The sequence below is a fragment of the Megascapheus bottae genome, chromosome 36, assembly GCF_031878675.1.
Source record: "Megascapheus bottae isolate mThoBot1 chromosome 36, mThoBot2.hap1, whole genome shotgun sequence".
Classification (NCBI taxonomy): domain Eukaryota; kingdom Metazoa; phylum Chordata; class Mammalia; order Rodentia; family Geomyidae; genus Megascapheus; species Megascapheus bottae.
Genome location: NC_143544.1, coordinates 6628247 through 6647607, shown reverse-complemented (window position 1 = coordinate 6647607; position 19361 = coordinate 6628247). Strand labels below are relative to the sequence as shown.

At 59.3% G+C, this 19361-nt stretch overlaps 1 protein-coding gene across 1 annotated transcript; it reads right to left on the bottom strand.

Moving 5' to 3' along the window:
- Nucleotides 1-306: 306 nt before the first annotated feature.
- Nucleotides 307-18560, bottom strand: Clcn7 (Cl-/H+ antiporter 7). The gene is made up of 25 exons (XM_090324985.1): nt 18350-18560; nt 15626-15697; nt 14817-14888; nt 14655-14720; nt 14151-14283; nt 13789-13898; nt 12986-13066; nt 11765-11827; nt 11584-11667; nt 9734-9827; nt 9296-9360; nt 8808-8924; nt 8211-8265; nt 7273-7333; nt 6656-6794; nt 6112-6205; nt 4639-4808; nt 4270-4321; nt 3796-3923; nt 3575-3660; nt 3274-3403; nt 2807-2866; nt 2567-2737; nt 1864-1944; nt 307-1716 (listed from the first exon to the last, which is right to left on the bottom strand). The coding sequence occupies exons 1-25, from the start codon at nt 18485-18487 to the stop codon at nt 1630-1632; spliced, it is 2409 nt and encodes an 802-aa protein (XP_090181111.1). The 5' UTR covers nt 18488-18560; the 3' UTR covers nt 307-1629.
- Nucleotides 18561-19361: the final 801 nt, after the last annotated feature.

The following is a 19361-nucleotide window of genomic DNA, read 5'->3' as shown; positions in this document are numbered from 1 at the left end:
CAGTGGAACCTAAGCTCTCAGCTGACCTGGCCAGTGTGGCCTCAACTGCCCGTTTCTGCTAGGCTGAAGGTACAATGAAGTATCTGTCTTGTAAAGAGGTGTCTCATGGCTGCTGGCCAGTGTGGCTGGGGGACACCAGGAGTTACTGATGTCCTGGGGGCCCAGACCTGGAACGAGGACACAAGGGCCAGCCCCACCCCCAGAGGCAGAGGCCCCAAGGTGACCACACAGCCACCTGCACAAGAGCTGGTCAGTCATGGCAGCTTGAGAGCTTGAGATTTTCTAGTAGTCACACTGAAACAGGAGACGGCCGGAGTGAGTTTTGATAGTTGATTTTATTTAACCTAGTATATCCAAAATAGCATTTCAACATGTAATTGACATGAAACTATGAACAACAGATTGCACGTGCTTTTTTGGTACCAATTGTGGGGGGAGTCCACTCCCAGGCTCCCCTCCCATCCGCAGGACCTCGGGCCCTGGTCGCCCAGCCTCCCCACAGGGCTTGGGCAGGCCAGCTGGCCAGGCAAGACCTGGTCCTGGCACACACACCGAGAGCAGGGTCTGCAGGGAGGTCCTGGGAGCAAGCCCGTGGGCAGGGCGATGCCAGGCCCAGCCTCTGCCCCATCTATGGCTCCTCTGGGCCACAGGTGGCTGCTGTTCCTTGAGGTGTGAGCCGCTGCCCATGGAGAACTGCAGCTGGCATCATGCTCGGTGCCCTGACCTCGAGGCCCCAGGCAGGGGAACGGGAGGCTACTGGCTTATGTGGACCACACAGGCCCAGGCACCTGTAGGCCTGTATCCCTATGGAAGGCAGAGCAGGGCAGCTCCCTGGAGGGGACAAGGAGCAACAGCCATGCCACACAGACCAGAGATGAAGCTTCCAAGTGTTCATGAGGAAGATCTGAGGAACACAGAGCTGGACGGGTCAGCCAGCTCTACCACACCACGGCCTGTGCCACCAGCCCAGCGCTACCCAGTGCTGGACAGGAGACCATCCCCAGTGGTGCTGTGGTCACTGCAGACACCAAAGCCCCGGGGCTGAGAAGCTGCCTTCCTGGCGGTCCTCACATGCGAGCCTCAGGCCGCGGGGACTCTCAATGCCCCAGGCCCTGGCATGGGCCCATCTTCCTGTCCTCAGGGCCTGGGGTCACCTAAATTAGGTCAGACCAGGGCCACCTGGGGCTCCTGTGGAGCCACATAGAATCCTCCAGCTCTGGCCATGAGGATTCTAGTGGTGAGGGCAGTGTGGCTGGCAGGTGGGTACCACAGAAGCAGCAGCCGGGGGCCCAGCTCGCCTGCCTCACACTCTGCCCCTCTGCTGGCCTCAGGAGCCAGCAGCCAGGGACACAGCAGCCAGCAGCCAGGGACACAACTGTATGCACACTTGATCCCTGAAGGGAAAGGAACCAGAGCGGGGTGCTGAGGGGCCAGGGCACAGGGGAAACATTGAGGATGTAAACCAGGAATCCATGACGGAGGGCAGGCTCACAGGCCAGCTAGGCCCCGAGACGGGGTGATCCTACTGCTTGGCTGCCCAGGAAGTAAGGCGCTGATCAAGAGACCAGGGACCCCAGGGTGGAGCACAAAGGGGCCAGGGGGCGCTGCCCACCAAGGCGGGGCCAGGCCTCAGGTCTGTGCCAGCGAGAGCTCTTCCAGGCCTCCCTTCCCCAGGCGGTACCTCGCCAAGTCCTTCCTGGTCACCAGCCCGACCACCTGCAAGATCAACATCAGGTCAGAGCCTTTGTGGTGTCATGCCCCAGGACAGTCCACGCAGAACACAACCATGGCCACAGGGCCTTCCAGGCGGAACATGACCACAGCCACAGGACAGCCCACGTGGACCATAACCACCAGCCTTACCTGATTGCGATTGTCCACCACTACCAGGTGCCTCAGGCCCAGAGCCCGGAATAGCTTGAACACCCGAGGAAGAGAGGCGTCCTGCAAGGTGGGTGTGGACTTCAGCCTCCATGCGCCTAACCCCACGCACTGCTCCCAGGGGTCACAGCACCCCCAGGTCTTGCCCTGATGCCTTCTGACTCGTCTGCAGACCACACATGGAGCCCCTGCCACAGGGCAATCCCTGCTCTGCACCCACAGGTTAGGTACTTGGGGCGCAGTGTGAGGTGAATGTGATGGGTTCCTGGGGCACAATGTGAGGCGAGGGTGGGTCCCTGGGCCATCGTGAGGTGAGGGTGGGTCCCTGGGGCATCATGAGGTGAGGGTGGGTCCCTGGGGCTCAGTGTGAGGCGAGGGGTGGGTCCCTGGGCCATCGTGAGGTGAGGGTGGGTCCCTGGGCCATCGTGAGGTGAGGGTGGGTCCCTGGGCCATCGTGAGGCGAGGGGTGGGTCCCTGGGCCATCGTGAGGTGAGGGTGGGTCTCTGGGGCTCAGTGTGAGGCGAGGGGTGGGTCCCTGGGCCATCGTGAGGCGAGGGGTGGGTCCCTGGGCCATCGTGAGGTGAGGGTGGGTCCCTGGGCCATCGTGAGGCGAGGGGTGGGTCCCTGGGCCATCGTGAGGTGAGGGTGGGTCCCTGGGGCTCAGTGTGAGGCGAGGGGTGGGTACCTGGGGCACGGTGTAAGGCGAGGGGTTCATGAACTCAGACAGGTCCATGGTGCACTCGCGCTCGTCCTGGGACACGTGGATGGACTGGATGGGAGGGAAGCGTGGGTAGGCATCACGGAAGTCCTTCAGCCTCAGCCGCCGCTGGCCCATGTTGGACCTCTCCACAAACACCTGTGGACAACAAGGGTCAGGACCGTGGGAAGGCCCAGGCCCTGCCCCGCCTCAGCCACTCAGACGCACCTTGTGCTTCAGCAGGACGATGAGCTGGGAGCGCAGGATCAAGCCCTGGAGCCTGGGTGGCTGTGGGAGAGGCAGGGTCAGAGGAAGCCCAAGACCTCTGTGGAGGGCAACGGGCAGTGGGTGGGCAGCAGCCTCAGGATGCCAGTACCAGGACCTCCACTTGTCCTACTCCCCACAGATTCTCCTCTGGTCCCCGAGGGCCACCTCTGAGTGACTTGCAGTGAATGAACTTCTACTCCATCTCATGAGTCCTGGATGGCCCTGGCATGGGGACAAGCGGGCCCCAAAGCCCTCCCCAACCACCTCCCATGTGCACGCACCCCTGCAGGCCAGGCCTGGGCAAGGGCCTGCTGCCCGCAGTCAGTTGGGAACCTGTGACATGTAGCCTTCTGCAGGCCAGAGCAGGAGTGGGCAGCGTACGGCGTGGGTGTTGGTGAGCGGAAAGTCAGGGTGCAGGGCTCTGGTACCTGGGTGTCACCGGCATCCTCCACCACGGGGAACCCATTGTGGTTGGAGGCCGTGTCACTGAGCACGTCCACAATGACGCCGACCTTCTCCCTCCTCCTCAGGCACGTCACCGGGGTGCTCATCACCTCCCTGACGAGAAGCCCAGACGCCCATCACTGCCTTGCCAGCACCCGAGTCTGAGTAGGCACGGGTGCTTCCTGATCAGCCCGGGCACTGCAGCCTGCCACCCCCCCCCCCAGCCCAGCCCAGCCTGGGACCTGGCCCTCAGGGGTGCGCGGCAGTGGCAGGCTGCAGCAGTACCTGGCGGTGAGGGAGTGCGAGGTCACCGGCGCCTCCCAGTGCAGGAAGGGCACACTCTGCAGCTGGATGTGCATGTCGTACAGGCCCTGGGGAGGGGCCACAGAGAGAGGTGGGTGGCCCTGCCCCGAGGGAGGGCCTCAGGCCGCAGAGCCCAAAGGACCCCCCGCCCCCAGGCTGAGGCCAGCATGCGGGAGGAAGGGGGGGCCTCCCGCTCTGGGCACCTCGATGAAGACGTCGCCCACGATCTTGGCGGTCATGAGCACCAGCATGATGGGGAAGCCGTAGGTCACGTTGCTGGTGGCCTCCATCATGATGACAGTCAGGCTCAGTGTCATCCTCACGATCCCACCTGCCGGAGCACCACGGGCCTCACAGCCACTCCACACACCCGCCCTCCACAGCCCCTCCAGACACCCACCTCCTCCACAGCATCCCCAGACACCCACCACCTCCAGAACCCCTCCAGACACCCACCTCCTCCAGAACCCCACCAGACACCCACCACGTCCATAGCTCCTCCAGACACGCACCCTCCACAGCCCACACCCACCCTCCAGTCTCTTCTGCTTCCAATGAGAGGCTCGTGACTGCCTGTGTGGGGGGACCCCCTTTCCTGTTCTGCTGCCTGGAGTGGTGGCGTAGGACCCCCTCTGCCCCGTCGTGGCAGTCTCCAGGTGATGAGACCCAGGACTTACCGAGCTGGGCGGCAGCTCCCATCAGGGCGTATTTGCCGGGGTCTGCCCAGATCTGCAGCAGGTAACACAGGGGAATGACCGCATGAGGTGACAGCCCCTGCCCAGGGCCACCAGGTCGGAGCACTGAGAGCACCAGGACTAGCACAAAAACCAAGACCAAAAGAACACCTGAGCAAGGAATGGTAGTGCAGCCTAAGAGGCTGCGGACGGAGGCTCCTGAGTTCAAAGCCAACCTGGGACACACAGTAAGTCCCTCCCCGCATGCTTCTTTGCAGAGTGTGGGGGAAGAGCTGCATTGGGGCGCTCCTTTGTCTGCCTGTGTGCATGCAGTTCCCTACAGACTCCGCTGCCTCCACACCCCTGACTCACCGCTGCCCCCGTGAGGTAGGACAGAGAGATGCCGAAGAGCCGACCCCAGGCGGCGCCAATGAGCAGGGACGGGATGAAGACACCGGCAGACACGGTGAGCCCATAGGTCCAGCAGGCCAGGAAGAAGTACACGATGGTGAACAGGCCCAGGGTCAAGGGGTTGTAGGAGCCTAGGAAGGGGAGAGCTGCTGGTCCTGATGCAGGGGTCGCATGCCCACGCGGGGCTACCTGACCCGGACCACAGGGCTCCTTCCTGAGTCCCAGCCCGGCTAGTCCTCAGAAGGCAGCCTCGAGAACGAGGTGGGGAGCCAAGTGCCAGGGCATCCCATCTGCAGTCCTAGCCACTCGGAGGGGTCACAAGACCACCTCCAAAATAGTCCACACAAAGGCTGGAAGCATGGCTCAAGTGATGGCATGCCAGCCATTCAAGCAAAGCTGAGCTTAACCTCTGGCATAAAAAAAAAAAGCACAAACTAGATGGGAAAGTTGTGGAGCTGTGCAGGGAGGACAGGAGCCGGCAGCCCAGGGAAGGAGTCCGGGGCAGCCCAGGGGACGCCCTGCCTGCATCCGGATCTCTAGTCCAGAGGGCCCCTGGGGGATAAGGGCACATCATTCCCCCCTCAACCATGGGTGGCCCTGCTGCTCAGCATCAGTCTGACCTCTCCCAAGCCTGAGGGAGGCCTGGACTCCAGAGGACAGGGGGAATGGACCGTCCTCCTGGAGGCAGTGGGCGGCTGAGCTGAACTCTGCTAGGCCACAAAGGCCAAGGCCATGGAGATGTCACTGCTGAGAAATGTGGAGGACAGCAGGGCCTAGAAATAGCCACTATGACTCCCAGTGGCTGAACAACTCTTGCTTACTCTTCCTGGATGAGAAACCAGGGAAATAAGGCTGAGAGGAAGGGGGAAAGCCATAATGGCCAATGCAGAGGCCGACACCACCCTGGGCCGGTCATTCTGTGCGCCAAAGGTGCCGTGGCACAGGCCAGAGGTCAAAGGGGCAGGCCGGAGAGCCTCACGTGGACCCCATGCCTCTCTCTGCTCCATTTCTTGATGCCCTCCACGGGCAGATCTGGGGACAGGGAAGTCCCTGGTGGCCTCGGGAGGGGAACAATGAGAAGCAGTGCTCCAAGGCCACATGGGAAAACAGGCTATTGGCAGGCGCAGCCCAGCTGGAGCAGTCTCCACATCACGAGGTGGCCGGGAGAGGGCAAAGCCTGGACTCTCCTGCTGAGAGGTGGCCCCGACCCAGTGGCCCAGGTAGGAAGTGGACAGTGTAGTGGGAACCACAGCCAGCGCTGGTCTAGTGTTTGGCTACCTGTGTCTGTGGGACCCGACAGCCCCTTGAGTCCCACCACTCCAACTTGCACCTGCTAACGCTGGCACTGCAGTGCACCCTAACATGCCAGGGCCGGCCCTTCTGGCCCAGGGCAGTAAGCTGGCGGCATGGCTCAGCAGCCCGACCCTCACATACCTGGTGGGTCGTGGAAGAGGCTGACCACACTCTTCTCAGGGGTGTTGAAGAAGGCTGCAGCCATGGAGTTGTATTCACCATCTGCACAGAAGAGCTGCAGCAACGGGAGAGCACATGGGGTGGCTGGGGAAGCAGGGCCCGGGAACCGGAGGCTCGGGGGCTCCGGGCTAGCACAGCACTGTTCCCGTCCTGACTGTGGCTGCTACTGCCCACCGCGTCTGTCTGGACCATCATCAACAAGCTGGAACATCTACGTGAGACTTGTGCGGCAAGGCGGCACCTACGATGCGTGCACGCACAGGGAGCAGCCTTCAGGCTCCTTTCTGAAGCTCTCTCCAGGGACTGCTCTGGAACGAGGACTACAGCCCCGGCACTGCCACCTATTTCCCCGGGCATCCTACAGCCAGTGTCTGCTTCTCTGTGCTGGATAGCACAGGCCATTGGCCCGCTAGCTTGAGCCGGGCCGCAGCCCTCATGCCTAAGCAGGATGTGGGCAAGGACCGGCTGGCCTACCCAGAGTGGTCACCTCCGGGCCCATGCGTACCTGGAGCGGGTAGGACATGGAGCTCCCCTGCAGGGGCTGGCAGTCCCGGGACGAGTAAATCAGCACAAAGGCAACTGTGGCTGTGACGGCAGCCACCAGGATGGCCTCAATCACCTGGAGGCAGGGCCGGTGTATGTACCTAGAGCCCAAAGCCAGGTTAGGCCTCATGGCAGGGATGGCGCCTGCAGCTCCCCCTCCCAACCCCCTACATCCTGGGGTTCTCTCTCTCCTAGTGGTGACAGGCACTCACAGCAGCCCAAAGTGCATAGGTACAGAGGGAGCTGCCACAAAGCCAAGTCACCCCAGAGGATCCACACTCCTAACAGCAGGGCCAGCGCAGAGTGGACAGAGCTGGGTGCGCTGGCCAAGGCCGAGTGGAGTCTAACCCTGCCTGCGCTTGCTCCTCTGCCCAAGGGCATCCCTCAGACAAGGAGCCCTGGTTCTCTCTGGAGAGGCCTCTGGCGCCAACTTGTCTGTTCTAAGCAGCTCAGGCACGCACAAATTGTCAAGGCCCCTGGCCCTGGTGGGTGTGGATCCTAAACCCCAAGCCCATTTCTGAGGCTCTGTAAGGCCAGGCCTGGCAACTCCGTTTATAAAAAACCGAGTTACTTCCTCACCGGATTCGAAACATTGTCAGCCAGTAATTCAAGGCATTGAACACAGCTCCGAGAATGCCACCTATAACCAGAAAAAAGCACTCGTCGGTGGGGTGGGAGGAGGAGTGGCGAGGCCCGGGGCAGGGCACCTGGGCTCTGCCTTCCTCACAGAGCAGTTCAGGATGAGCACTCCTAATCTGGATCTCCTTCCTGTAAGTGGGAAATTCTGCGTCTGCCCCGTGACAGGCCGTGGTCAGGCTATGTGTACAGGTGGATGGGAATAGATGGATTCTGTGTTTAGACTTACATCCCTTTCCTAGAATATCTCATGGGTTGAAAAATGTTCCAAAATAATAATAATAAAAAAAAAAACCAACAAAACAAAACCAAATGCCAAACTCTAAATCACTTCATTCTTGCTAGTCAGCCTACCACTGTGCCATGCCTCCAGAGCCATGTCTCCATCCATAAATACATACACACTTATGTTGGTCATGGGGCTTGGACTCTTCAGTTCAAAGCTACTGCCCTACTCCTTGAGCCACAGGGCCACTTCCACTTTCCCAGTGGTTCATTGGAGATAAGAGTCTCAAGGACTTGCCTGGGCTGGCTTTGAACCTCAGATCTCGGCCTCCTGAGTAGCGAGGGTAACAGGTGTGAGCCACCGCACCCCAGCTTGATGTTTGGCCAGGCATTTTGGGGAGACTCAAACTGCTGGTGCTGGGGGACCCGCTCTACTCAGCCCTGAGGTTTCATCCCACAGATATCCAGCTGCCTGGTGCTCGGCCTGGCCTAGCCTGGCCATCGCCACTCTTCCTGCAGGGAGTGGAGGCCTCAACCTCTGACCACTGAAAAGCTGCAGTGGGTCACTGGGGGCCCAGGGACGCAGCTGTCCGGTACTGGGGCCCTGCCCTCAACACAGGTTTCTGCTCCGCTCCGCCATGTGGGGAAGCACTTACCAAGCACACCCATGGCGATGAAGACGGGGATTTCATGGATGGTGTAGGCCATTTTCTGTAGACAAGGGAACAGGAAGGTGGCAGGGGGTCTCTGCTGTGTTCAGAGCCCCCCTGGGTGAGGAGGGGCCAGACCTGCCTGCTCTGTGCCTTTGCTCTTGGGGGCTTCATAACTGGCTGGGCTGAGGAGCAGGGGTCTCCCCACTGGATTAAAGGACTCATCTTAGTATTTGCAAGTGGCTCCCACCACTTAATCCCTGGGACCAGATGTGAGCTCTGGCTCTGATCATGGAATTTTCCACCACTTTTTCACAGGGCCGCAGAGGTCCTGTGGGTAGAACTGGGTGCTTTGAGCCGACCTCAGGCTTCCTCCGAGTCCGGCTAACGTGGGTGGCGCGTGCGCTGTGGCTAGCAGCACACAGCCATCCCCTCATGGCAGTGTGGGCGCCTGGATGCTGGACAGGGGCAGATCCCTGTGCCTACTCCCAGAACAACGTAGGACCTGGAGTCTGCCCAGGAGAACTCAATTCCTCCCACAGACCGGGCTGAAGCCCCAGCCTTAGTCAGGAGAAAGGGTAGGTGAGGCGATGGGAGGCGTACCTCTGAGTCAAACCTTCCAAAGTTGATGAGGCCTGGGCTGGACAGGTCCCACATGTTCCCGTGGTAGATGCTGAGGACACAGTTCAGGGTGAAGGTGGAAATCATGGAAGCGAAGAACTGCAGGAGAGAAGAAGGCACGGCCTTAAGGCTGCGGCCCACCCGGGGCCCTCAGGACTGCGCCGGAGCCCACCAACACACATGGGGAACAGAGACCATCTAACCCAGTGCCTGGAACCAGACCTGGGTGGCGGGCGGGATCTGTCCATCTGGAGAATGCACCCCAGACAGGAGGGAGAGGGCCAGAGAGCCCAGCCCACTGCAGCGGGAGGCCAGTGCTGGGGCAGTGACACACCAGGACAAGAGTAGGAGAGAAAGGGATGACTCTACACACGCGGATGGAGCACACGTGGGTATCTACTCTGCCCACAGTGGCAGTCTGTGGTGTCTGGTCATGGGGGAGGGGACAAGGGTGGCCAGAAGGCACTTACAATCCTCCATGTCAGGAACTGGTTCCAGAAGGACGCACCTTCTTCCAAGCTGAACAGGACACCCCCTGGAAGAAAGCAGGCAGGCCTGAGGCGCCATCCTGCCTACAGGGTAGCTGCACCCACTGTTACCCCTACCCCTTCACACCCAGGAAAGACAGACCGTGTTACAAGGGAAGCCAGAGGGTGGTCAGGCCACAGGGAGAGGGGATTCTCAGCACGTCTCAGGGCCAGGCCAGGGCTCCTGACAATGGTACTGGGCTCTCATAATAAATCCCCCTGGCTGGTGGCTGTGAGCTACCGGCCACACCTGACCAGGTGCTCATCTGCAAATACCAAGATGAGTGCATCAACCAAGCAGGGACAGCCTAGCTCGCGGCGCAGCCAGCCATGAAGCCCCCAAGAGCAAAGCCACAGACCAGGGGGAGCTGCTCTCCTCACCCACAGGTGCTCCGAACGCAGCGGACACCCCAGCTGCAGCTCCTGCTGAGACAAAGTCTCTCTTCTCGGTGTCCCTGCGGAAGTACTCAAAGATCTGAAGGAGGAAGGGATGAAGAGCAGCATGGGTAGATCTGGAGGGGATACTCGTGACAGGCTGCCACAAAAGGGCTGACAGAGATGAGGGACAATCACACCAGCAGATACTGGAGTCACAGAGCTGCCACAGCCAGCACGCTACATTGTCCATGTACCCCAGCATACTGTGTGGCCCGCTGAGAAAAGCAGAGGATTGCATCTACAGTGCCAGCTCAACTTCTCTATACGCACACACCCTGCTAACACAGCTCACCGAGAGATCACACGGAAATCAAGTGAATGCAGCGAGTCTTACTCCCCACTCTTTAGGAGGCTGGAGAATTAAGAGTTTAAGACCAGCATGGCCTACAGAGACTCAATCTCAAAGTAGCCAGGTACTAGGGCTCACACCTATCATCTAGCTACACAAGAAGCTGCGATCTGAGAAATAAGGCTTTTAAAAGCCAGCCTGGAGGCTGGGAATTTGGCATAGTGGTAGAGGGCTTACCTAGCATGCACAAAGACCCAGGTTCAATTCCGTGGTACCACATATACAAAAAAAGCCGGAAGTGGTTCTATGGCTCCAGTGGTAGAGTTCTAGCCTTGAGAAAGCCCAAGGGCAATGCTCAAACCCCTGGAGTTCATGCCCCAGGACTGGTGCAAAAAAAAAAAAAGCCAGCCTGGGAAGACTCCAATTAACCACCAAAAACCCAGAAATGGCGGTATGGCTCAAGTGGTATACCACTGAACTTGAGTGACAAATCCAAGTGAGAGCACAAAACCTTGAAGTCTCAGCCTTAGTACCAAAGAAAATGGAAGGTCCTGAATTCAACAGCACTACAAGAAACATGAACAGCAGGGCACAGTAATCCTACATCCTCAGGACGCTGAGATCTGAGGGTCGTGGTTCAAAGTCAGTCTGAGCACAAAAGGAAGTGAGACTCATCTCCAATTAATCACTAGAAAATGGGAAGAGAGGTTGTGGTTCAAGAGGTAGCTGGTAGCCTTGAGCTGAGCTCAGGGACAGTGCTCAAGCCCAGAGTTCAAGCCCAATGACTGACAAAAAAAGAGACAGACAGACACACAAAAACAGGGCTAGGAATGTGGCTTATTGGCAGAGCACTTGCCTGGAATACATGAAGCCCTGGGTTTGATTCCACAATACCACATACACAGAAAAAACCAGAACTAGAGTTGTGGCTCAAGGGGTAGAGTGCTAGCCTTGAGTAAAAAGAAACTCAGTGACAGTGCCCAGGCCCTGAGTTCAAGCCCCAGGACTGGCAAACACGCAAACACACACAAACACACACCTACATCCTCTAATAATAAACATATTCTGCCCCCAAATTCCACCAAAATGCTGTGACAGTGCAAAGAAGCAACGTTTATTGTCTTTTGATGTTTTCTTTATGACAAGGAACCGGTGTAGGCCACCAGTCTGGCCTCAAATGAAACTCTCTAGCCTCTGTGTGCCAAGTGCCTGGACTACAGACATGCATCATTATTCCCGGCCTGAAACATGTTTTGGGTGTCAGAGCATCCATGTTCAGGTCTGACCTCCTTCAGCTGGCTAGAGCCACACACACTCTCCACATGCACACATGCACGCACGAACGCTAGGGTTGTGGAGAGACCACACAGGGCAGGGGCAAAGGGTCCATGCCCACCTGGGTTCTAAGCAGGCCAGGCTGTCACTGAGGTAGGGATGGGGATAGAAATGGGGGAAGGGTGGCGCAGTGAGGGCCTGCCCATAGCCCACAGGGGAGAGGGCTCACCTTGAAATCTCGCTTGAGTGACGTGGACCTTCCCTGGGAAATCCCGGCGGCGATCACCGAGCCCGAGTGGATCATGGGCCCTTCCTAGAAGTGCAGCTCTCAGAGGCTGCCCGGGGGTCATGGCGCCCCCCAAGGAGCAGGGCCAGAACCAGGCTGGGGCCGTGCCATGCACACCCATTACCTTTCCCACAGCCAGTCCTCCCACCACGGACAGAATCACACCGGACACCTTGATCACCAATGTCTAGAACACAAAGAAAATGCCAAAGAAAATGCACGTGAACACCAAACACTGTCCTCGAGCCTGGGCTGCAGTGCACACACAGCGGTGGGACCGGAGATGGGTGAGCTGCTGGGCTCGGGAGGCACCGGCTGCGGTAGGACTCTTCCTGCCCCAGTACAGCCAGGCCCTGGCTCCCTTCCCACCCTCTCTGGGGGCCCAGATACCCCACCCAAGGGGCATGTCCTTTTCCTTGTTTCCTTCTCAAAGCAAGAGGGCCACCGTGCAGCACCTGCCAGGTGCCTCTGCTGACAGTGACATGCGCCACCCCTCCCCAGCACAGCGATCCGTGTGTCCTCGTGGGGAATGTGTGTGCACGCTTTAGCCTCCGTGCCAGGCAGGAGTCACCAAAGTACTCTTCAGTCTGCCTGAGGGTGGCAAATACAGCAGACGAGAGAAGGGGAGTGACGATTACCTGGGCTCCCTAAGACAGAACTCTCACAGTGCAAGCACGCCTGCCCAGGGCACAGACACAGAGGAGGAGGGGGCTTCACCTCAGTGCAGGCGCCAAGGAAGCCTCCTCAACCTGCTCAGCTAGCTAAGCAGTACAACTTCTAGAGGGCTCCAGCCGGGTCTTCTACAATGAGCACAAGGGCAGGGCGCCCCGAGCTGGTACTACACTGCCCTGCACCCCTGAGTGTAACCGCACAGCCCCTCCTTGGCCGTGGTACCCCAGGCCTAGAAGAGCCTGTAGAAGACCCACGTCCGCCCAGGGAGTCTCCTGAAGCAGCATGGGAAGCCCTCTGGCCAGTCTCAGTCTGGGAAGGCTGACCGTGTGGACGAAAATGGCAGTCGGTGGACTGTGGTGGAAATCACGTAAGCCCGGTGGAGTGAGGAGGCTGCTCTGACATTAAACACGAGTACTGAGGGAACGCTTGAAAGAAAGCCTCCCACCCTAACTGCAGTGGTGCTAAAATCCCATCAGCCACGCAATCCTATTTGACAGCCGCCGTGTGCAGCTACAACTGCAGCACACGCACTGGTTAAGCGGTGCCCTGCTAGTTGACCTCCTGCACAAAGCCTGGGCCCTGCCACTTCCACAGTGCTCCTGGCAGCGCAGCCCCAGGCACAGCGGAGGGAAGGCAGGAGATGGGCTGATGGATCCAGGTCACCAGAGCTCACCTTGAGCCGCACCACGTGGGGAATCTTCACGCCGTTGAGGAAGCACTTGATCTGGGGAATCCCACTGCCCGCAGCTACGGGCTGGAAGGAGACGGGGACAGCAGCCAGTAGGTGAGTGAGCGGGCACGGCTCCTGGGCCCCAGGAGTCAAGGGGAACCAGGCCCAGGGAAGGATCCTGCCTGGTGCATGCAGGTCCTCACTTCCGGGGTCCTCACACCCCAGTCCCGCCCAGGAAATAAACCCTGTGGGCTGTGCCAGGGGCCTGGGAGGAGATGCCATATCTGTGTGCTCCTAAAGAGAAGGGCAGGTCCAAGATGGAGCACCCATCAAGCACCAAGCAAGAACCAGAGCTTCTGCACATGGGGTCACTGAGCCACCCCAAAGGAAACGTTCTGGAGCTACTTCTTTCTTCTACGGCCCAAGACAAGACTAGGGAATCAGGACAGCAACCTATAAAAAGGGGCAGGCTCCTGCGAGTCCCAGGATAAAGCGTACGTCTCCACCGTGGGGTGGAGTGAGGTCCACGGGGGAGAAACTGGTTCTGCTCCTTTCTCTGCCCGGGACAGGTACAGAGGCCTGCGTGGGATGGGGTGAAGGCGGGTGTGGCATGGAGTGGGGGACAGGGCAGGGTAGCCTGGACCTGAGCTGCGGGGCCTGGAATGGCATTACCAGGGGTGTGAGGCGGATCTGACTGGATGCTGACTCTCACTAGCACGAAGCATGCAGACTCCACAGCCCCAGGATGGCCGGTCCTGTGCTGCCTCCCGCCCGCACCCCAAAATGCCCAGAGCACACCGCGGTACCTCGATGAAGGCCACAATCACCGAGCCTACGAGCACAAAGGCCGAGTTGAGCGTGGCCCACAGCAGGAGGGAGAAGGACAGCCCGCCCTTCTCTGTGAACCTGTCGATGTCTGAGAGAGTCAAGGCCAAGAACAGCTGTCCTCCCGGCCCACAGCCGCCCTGCCCTCCCTCCTGTGGCCAGGCTACAGAGCACAGCTGTGAGCAGAAGCTGCGTGGTGTCCTGCAAAGCCTCAGGCCAGAGGACACCACGGGCGGTCCCCAAGGAGGACATCGGTGCAGCTGCCGCCGCTGGTCCAGGCCCCCTGGGCACCGCCCACCTGTGAGGGCACAGACCTTCGCCCCACCCTGGCTGTGAAGGATACTGTCCTTGATCACCTTGTACTTGAGGCCGGCCAGTCTCTCTACCACGATGTCGATGAAGCAGGCCACAAGGCCCGTGAGGATCCCGATGAGGGCGCAGATGACCCAGCGCTTGATCTCCACTGTCCGGAAGGCCTGTGGGACAGCGCCGGGCGGCGGTCAGCGGCGGCTGGCCTCCAAGGCTGCCACCCACGTAGGGCGCCCAGCACCCGTGTGTGAATGAGACACCAGTGGGTGATGTTCCCAACAAAGCGCCCGGCTGCCCACATTCCAGAGCGGACATCCGCTGGGACGGCCTTCCTGGGTGCCTTTAGCACCACGTTTCCCCCTGCAGTTCTACCACGAGAGGCCAGGTATCACGTGACCCTCAAGGCCTCACCGACAAGGCCAGAGGAACACAGCGGCTTCAGACCACCAAGGCTCAGGACAGACAAGGAGAGGGACCAGGCAACACACTGCCTGGACACAGGACAGCAGCATGGCCAGTGCCCCAAGCCCCCACTTACTGTGTGGTTGATCCGCCTCTCCTCTTCCAGGAACAGCTGATTCTCGCTGTTGTCGTAGTCTAAGCTCTGCAGAGCAAGGCACAGAGGCGATTACTAACCAAGGAACTGGGAGAGGGGGGGTTGGGGCAGGCAAAGGGCCTGGGTCCTGGACAGGGGGCCTACCTCATACTTGAGAGACAGGAGCTTCTCATTGTGTGGAATCTCCTTGGGGAAGGGATGGGGTGGATCCACTTCCTGTGGAAGGAAACACAGAGTCACAAGGGGGTTTTCTTCCTTTCTCTCTTGGAGACAGTCTCACTACGTAATCTAGGCTATCCTAGACAGAACTCTCAGTCCTCCTGTCTCAGCTTCCCAAGTACTAGGCTTACAGGTGTAAATGTTATCATGTCTGGCTTCTGAGAAGTAAGGGCACGATGAAGGGACACTCCAAAATTATAGAAGAACATGGCTGGCAAGCCGGAAAGTCAGAAGCCTCCACCGCGGAGTACAAGAACCGGCCTCTCTAGGGCACAGTCCTCCAGACAGAAGCAATGGGTCCGTTTCACACCCCACATCTACTAGCACGGTGCTAGGCCAACAGAGCAAAGCAGAATCTAGGCGTCCACAAGCGCCCTGGCGGTGACTCAGAGCCACCACTGCAGCGGGAGGGTCATTTTGGGGGGTGTTAGAAGATATGGCCAACCTTCACACTCTCCAAGGATGCCCCACCTCTCTGGGATCCCACTCCCGTCCAGGGCCTTGGGGCTCCACCAACCCTTCCTCTACTACTCCTGCCCGCCTCCGCCCTTCCGGCTGGCGTGGCTATGTGGCCTCCAGTGCAGTCCAGCTCTGATCGGTCTCTGGGGGTCCTTGTGTCTGCCAGCCACACTCCCCCTGCCTGGCCCTGCCCACTGTTCCCCGTCCTTAGGTGGGACACTGCCCTGTTAGGGTGCAGCTCTGTGGGAAAAGGAGAGAGAACATATGCCACTCACCGCATCTAAGAGCTCATCATCCAACTCCATGTTTTTCATTTGTCCGATTTGGAAAAATGCAGAGTGAGGGGACTAAAACCAGAAGAGAGGGGGTCAGGTGCCTGGCAGAGGAGCCCAGGCTTCTCCTGGCAGCACCGCTCCGCTGGCCAGTCCTGAGCCCAGGACTCCACTGAAGTTGGAAGGGTGTGCTCTAGGAGCGGAAGACAGACTGCAGAGCCCGGGAGGAGAGCAGCACACCCCAGCATGCCGGCCAGTGCATGGCCAGAGCCAAGTTCCAGGTCATGTGTGAACTCTGACCAAGAGGCAGCCCAGGACGGCTGCTTCCCCATCTGTCTGTGAACCAAGGTGCATGTGACAGGATGTGTGTCTAGCAGGCCTGCCCCCACAGGACACTGGGGGGCGTCAGTGCACCCCACCAGGAGATTCCACAGGCAATGGGCTGCAATTAACAGATGGCAGAGTATGGCAGGGCTGACAGACAGAGCAAAGAGCAGCTGTGGGCACCAGCGCACTACCACTGGTGTGAGCTGGACGAGCTAAGGGGCTGGCACTGCTCCACAACACTTCAGGACAGACTTGCAGACTGAGGCCGAGCGAGGACTGCAAGTTCCAGGCTACTCTAGGCTAGCGTGCCCAGCTTCCTGTGGGTAACTTGAGCGCTGACTCCAACTCCAAGCCAGCCAGGGCACAACCCACAACAGGTTCCCAACTACTCAAGAGTCTCAGATGCACACTTTGTTCTCTGCTTTCTCCTACCCACCTGGAGATCTTATGCCCCACAAACTGAGCACCAATTGACCTCTCATCCATCCCTGCAGGGCACCAAGCCCATCTCTAGAGGGAAGGAAGGTGTTTTATGCACCTTAGTGTCCGACGCAAACAGCTCAGAGCCAGCCACAGTCAATTTTTTTTTTTGCCAGTCGTGGGGCTTGAACCCAGGGTCTGGGCACTGTCCATGGCATTCTCAAGGCCACAGTCTCAGCACATATGAGCAGTGTCTGAGGACCGTTAGAGAGGGGCTGGCTACAGGTCACAGGAGGATGAGTCCTCAGCCAGCCCAGGAGATGCCAGTTCAACAGCAGTCACACCTGGGAAACCGTGGTCTGACAGCTGCAGGCAGAGCTTAAGACACAGGCAAAGGCCAGCAGGAAAGGCTGGGAGTCCAGGCCCTGCCACAGCCACTGCCAGCTGCACCACTGCTCCTGGTGTGGGGTGGCGTCCTGGCTGTTTTCACACAAAGCTGCAGGGCTCAAAAGCTTCAGGCTCCAGCAACTGAGTTCCAGTTATCTAAGGCCCCAGGCCTGCTGTGTACTACCACTGCAACTTCCTGGGAATCTACAACTATTTGAAACTCATAGCAACAGCAGGGCGTCAGTGGACCAGTCTGCAATCCTAACTACTCAGGAGACTAAGATATGGGGACCATGACTGAAAGCTACCCCAGCAGAAAACTGTGAGACTACTTTTTTTTTTTTGGTGCCAATCCATTCTCAAGGCTAGCACTCTATTCTATCACTTATGACTTGACCCACAGCACCACTTCCAGCTTTTTCTGTGTATGTAATACCAAGAAATCGAATCCAGGGCTTCATGCATGCTAGGCAAGCAATCTACCACTGAGCCACATTCCCAGCCCCTGCAAAAATACCTTCAAGGAAGAAATCAACTGCATCTTTTTTTGTTGTTGGTCCTAGGACTTGAACTCTGGGCCTGGGAGTTGTCCCTAAGCTCTTCAATTCAAGATTACCGTCCTACCCCTTGAGCCACAGCACCACTTCCAGTTTTCTAGTGGTTAATTGGAGATAAAGAGTTTCACAGACTTTAGTGCCTGTGCTGCCTTTGAACCTTGATCCTCAGATCTCAGACTCCAGACTAGCTGGGATTACAGGTGTGAGCCACTGGGTCCAGCTTCCTGTCAACTATTAAAGGCAATTTTTTTCCTTCTGTTTTATGGACTTCAGGTTAGTTTCCAAAAAAAAAAAAGACCAGGAGTTTGTGGTAGAGTGCCTGCCCAGCATGCACAAAGACCTGAGTTCAATTCCTCGGTACCACATACACAGACAAAAGCCGGAAGTGGTGCTGAGGCTCGAGTGGTAGAGCTCTAGCCTTGAGAAAGTCCAAGGACAGTGCTCAGGCCCTGAGCTCAAGCCCAGGACTGGCAAGAAAGAAGAAGAAGAAGAAGATAACTATTCAAAGAAAGCTGAGCTACTTACACTTCCTCCTCGCCAAAAGCAGAAAAAGTTGTACAGGAGCAACCTGATTTTTTCTGGTCCCACTGACCTATCCCCACTGTGCACGGGCTTAGCGGATGAAGAACAGTTACAAAAGAGGTTACGACCAAGCACACCACGAGGATGTGGCCCTTCCTGTGAAACACTCCTCCCCAGACTCTGAGCCGAGTCTCTGGTCGGGGCGAAGACGCCTGGGTGTCCGCCCCCGCGATCCCCGGCCACTCGTCGAGACCGAGTCCCCAAGGACTCCGAGGGCAGCCAACGCCAGCCACAATTTAAAAGGAGGACGAGCTTCCCCTCGCAGGGATGGCCCTGGAGCCCGGGCGGCAGCAGGGATGGGGCGCGCGGCGGGCCGCCCCGGGCCGCCTCGCCTCGCCTCGCCCGCCGCGGGCCCCCTCGCCCGCCGCGGGCCCCCTGGCCTCGCCTCGCCCGCCGCGGGCCCCCTCGCCTCGCCTCGCCTCGCCCCGGGCGCCTCCCGGCCCGGCGGCCTCACCTGGCGCGCGGCCGGCCCGGCCCCGTTCAGCAGCGGCGTCCCCTCGTCGGGCCGCGCCGTCCTCCGCAGCAGCGGCGCCGCCTCCTCGTCGTCGCGGTCGCGGCCGGACCAGGACACCTTCTTAGAGACGTTGGCCATGGCCCGCGGCCGACCCACCGGCCGGGAAGCGCCCGCCGCCCCGGGTACTTCTCGTGACCCGCGCCGGCGATCACGTGACCCGCGCCGGCGGTCATGTGCCGGGCGCTAGATCACGCGGCCTGCGACGGCGGCCGCCGAGGGCCAAGCGCGCACACACGCGCGCGCGCGGCCTTCTGGGAACTGTAGTCCGTGCTTCGGGGCGGTCCCGGTCCAGGGGCCTCGTCCCGGGGTGCCCGGCCGCTGCCCCAGGGTGGTCACTGCCGAGCCCCAGGCAGACAAGGAGGAGCCCAAAGCTGAGCCCGGAGCAAAAGATGGTCAGCAGGGCTCTCGGGGACCTCGGCGCCCTGGGAGGGACCACCCGCTGGACTCCGCTCCCGCTCACTGTCTTTTCCTTGTCTGGGCATGGAATGAACTGGTTCATGGAAAACTTCCATGGCATTGGAAGGCAAGATGGGTCATGCTTCAAAACGTACACATGACGGCGTTGCTGTCCCGGCGGGATGGTGAGTCATGGGGGACACACTCTCACACTGCCTGGCCCCCAAACCCAGCCTGCTTCCCATGGCTGTCTGTTCCACACCCCCACCCATCTCCAGGCTCCCACAGTGCAGCTACATGCTGCCCAGAGATTGAAGCCCCTCCTAGCCCTTGCTCCAGTGTTGTGCCCTCAAAACGCCTGCACACAGTAGCCTGCAGTGTACTAATTCATACTGATGTGTGCGGAACTCGTAAAGCTTCACACAGAGCCAAATGCACCACTGTGATGTGGGGGTGCCCTCTCCCTGTGAGTGCTTCGTGGGCCCCTGAAAACGGGGAGGTGGTGGAAGTGAAGTCCTGTCCAAGCTTCCTGGATCTGAACCCCAGGGCGATGGGG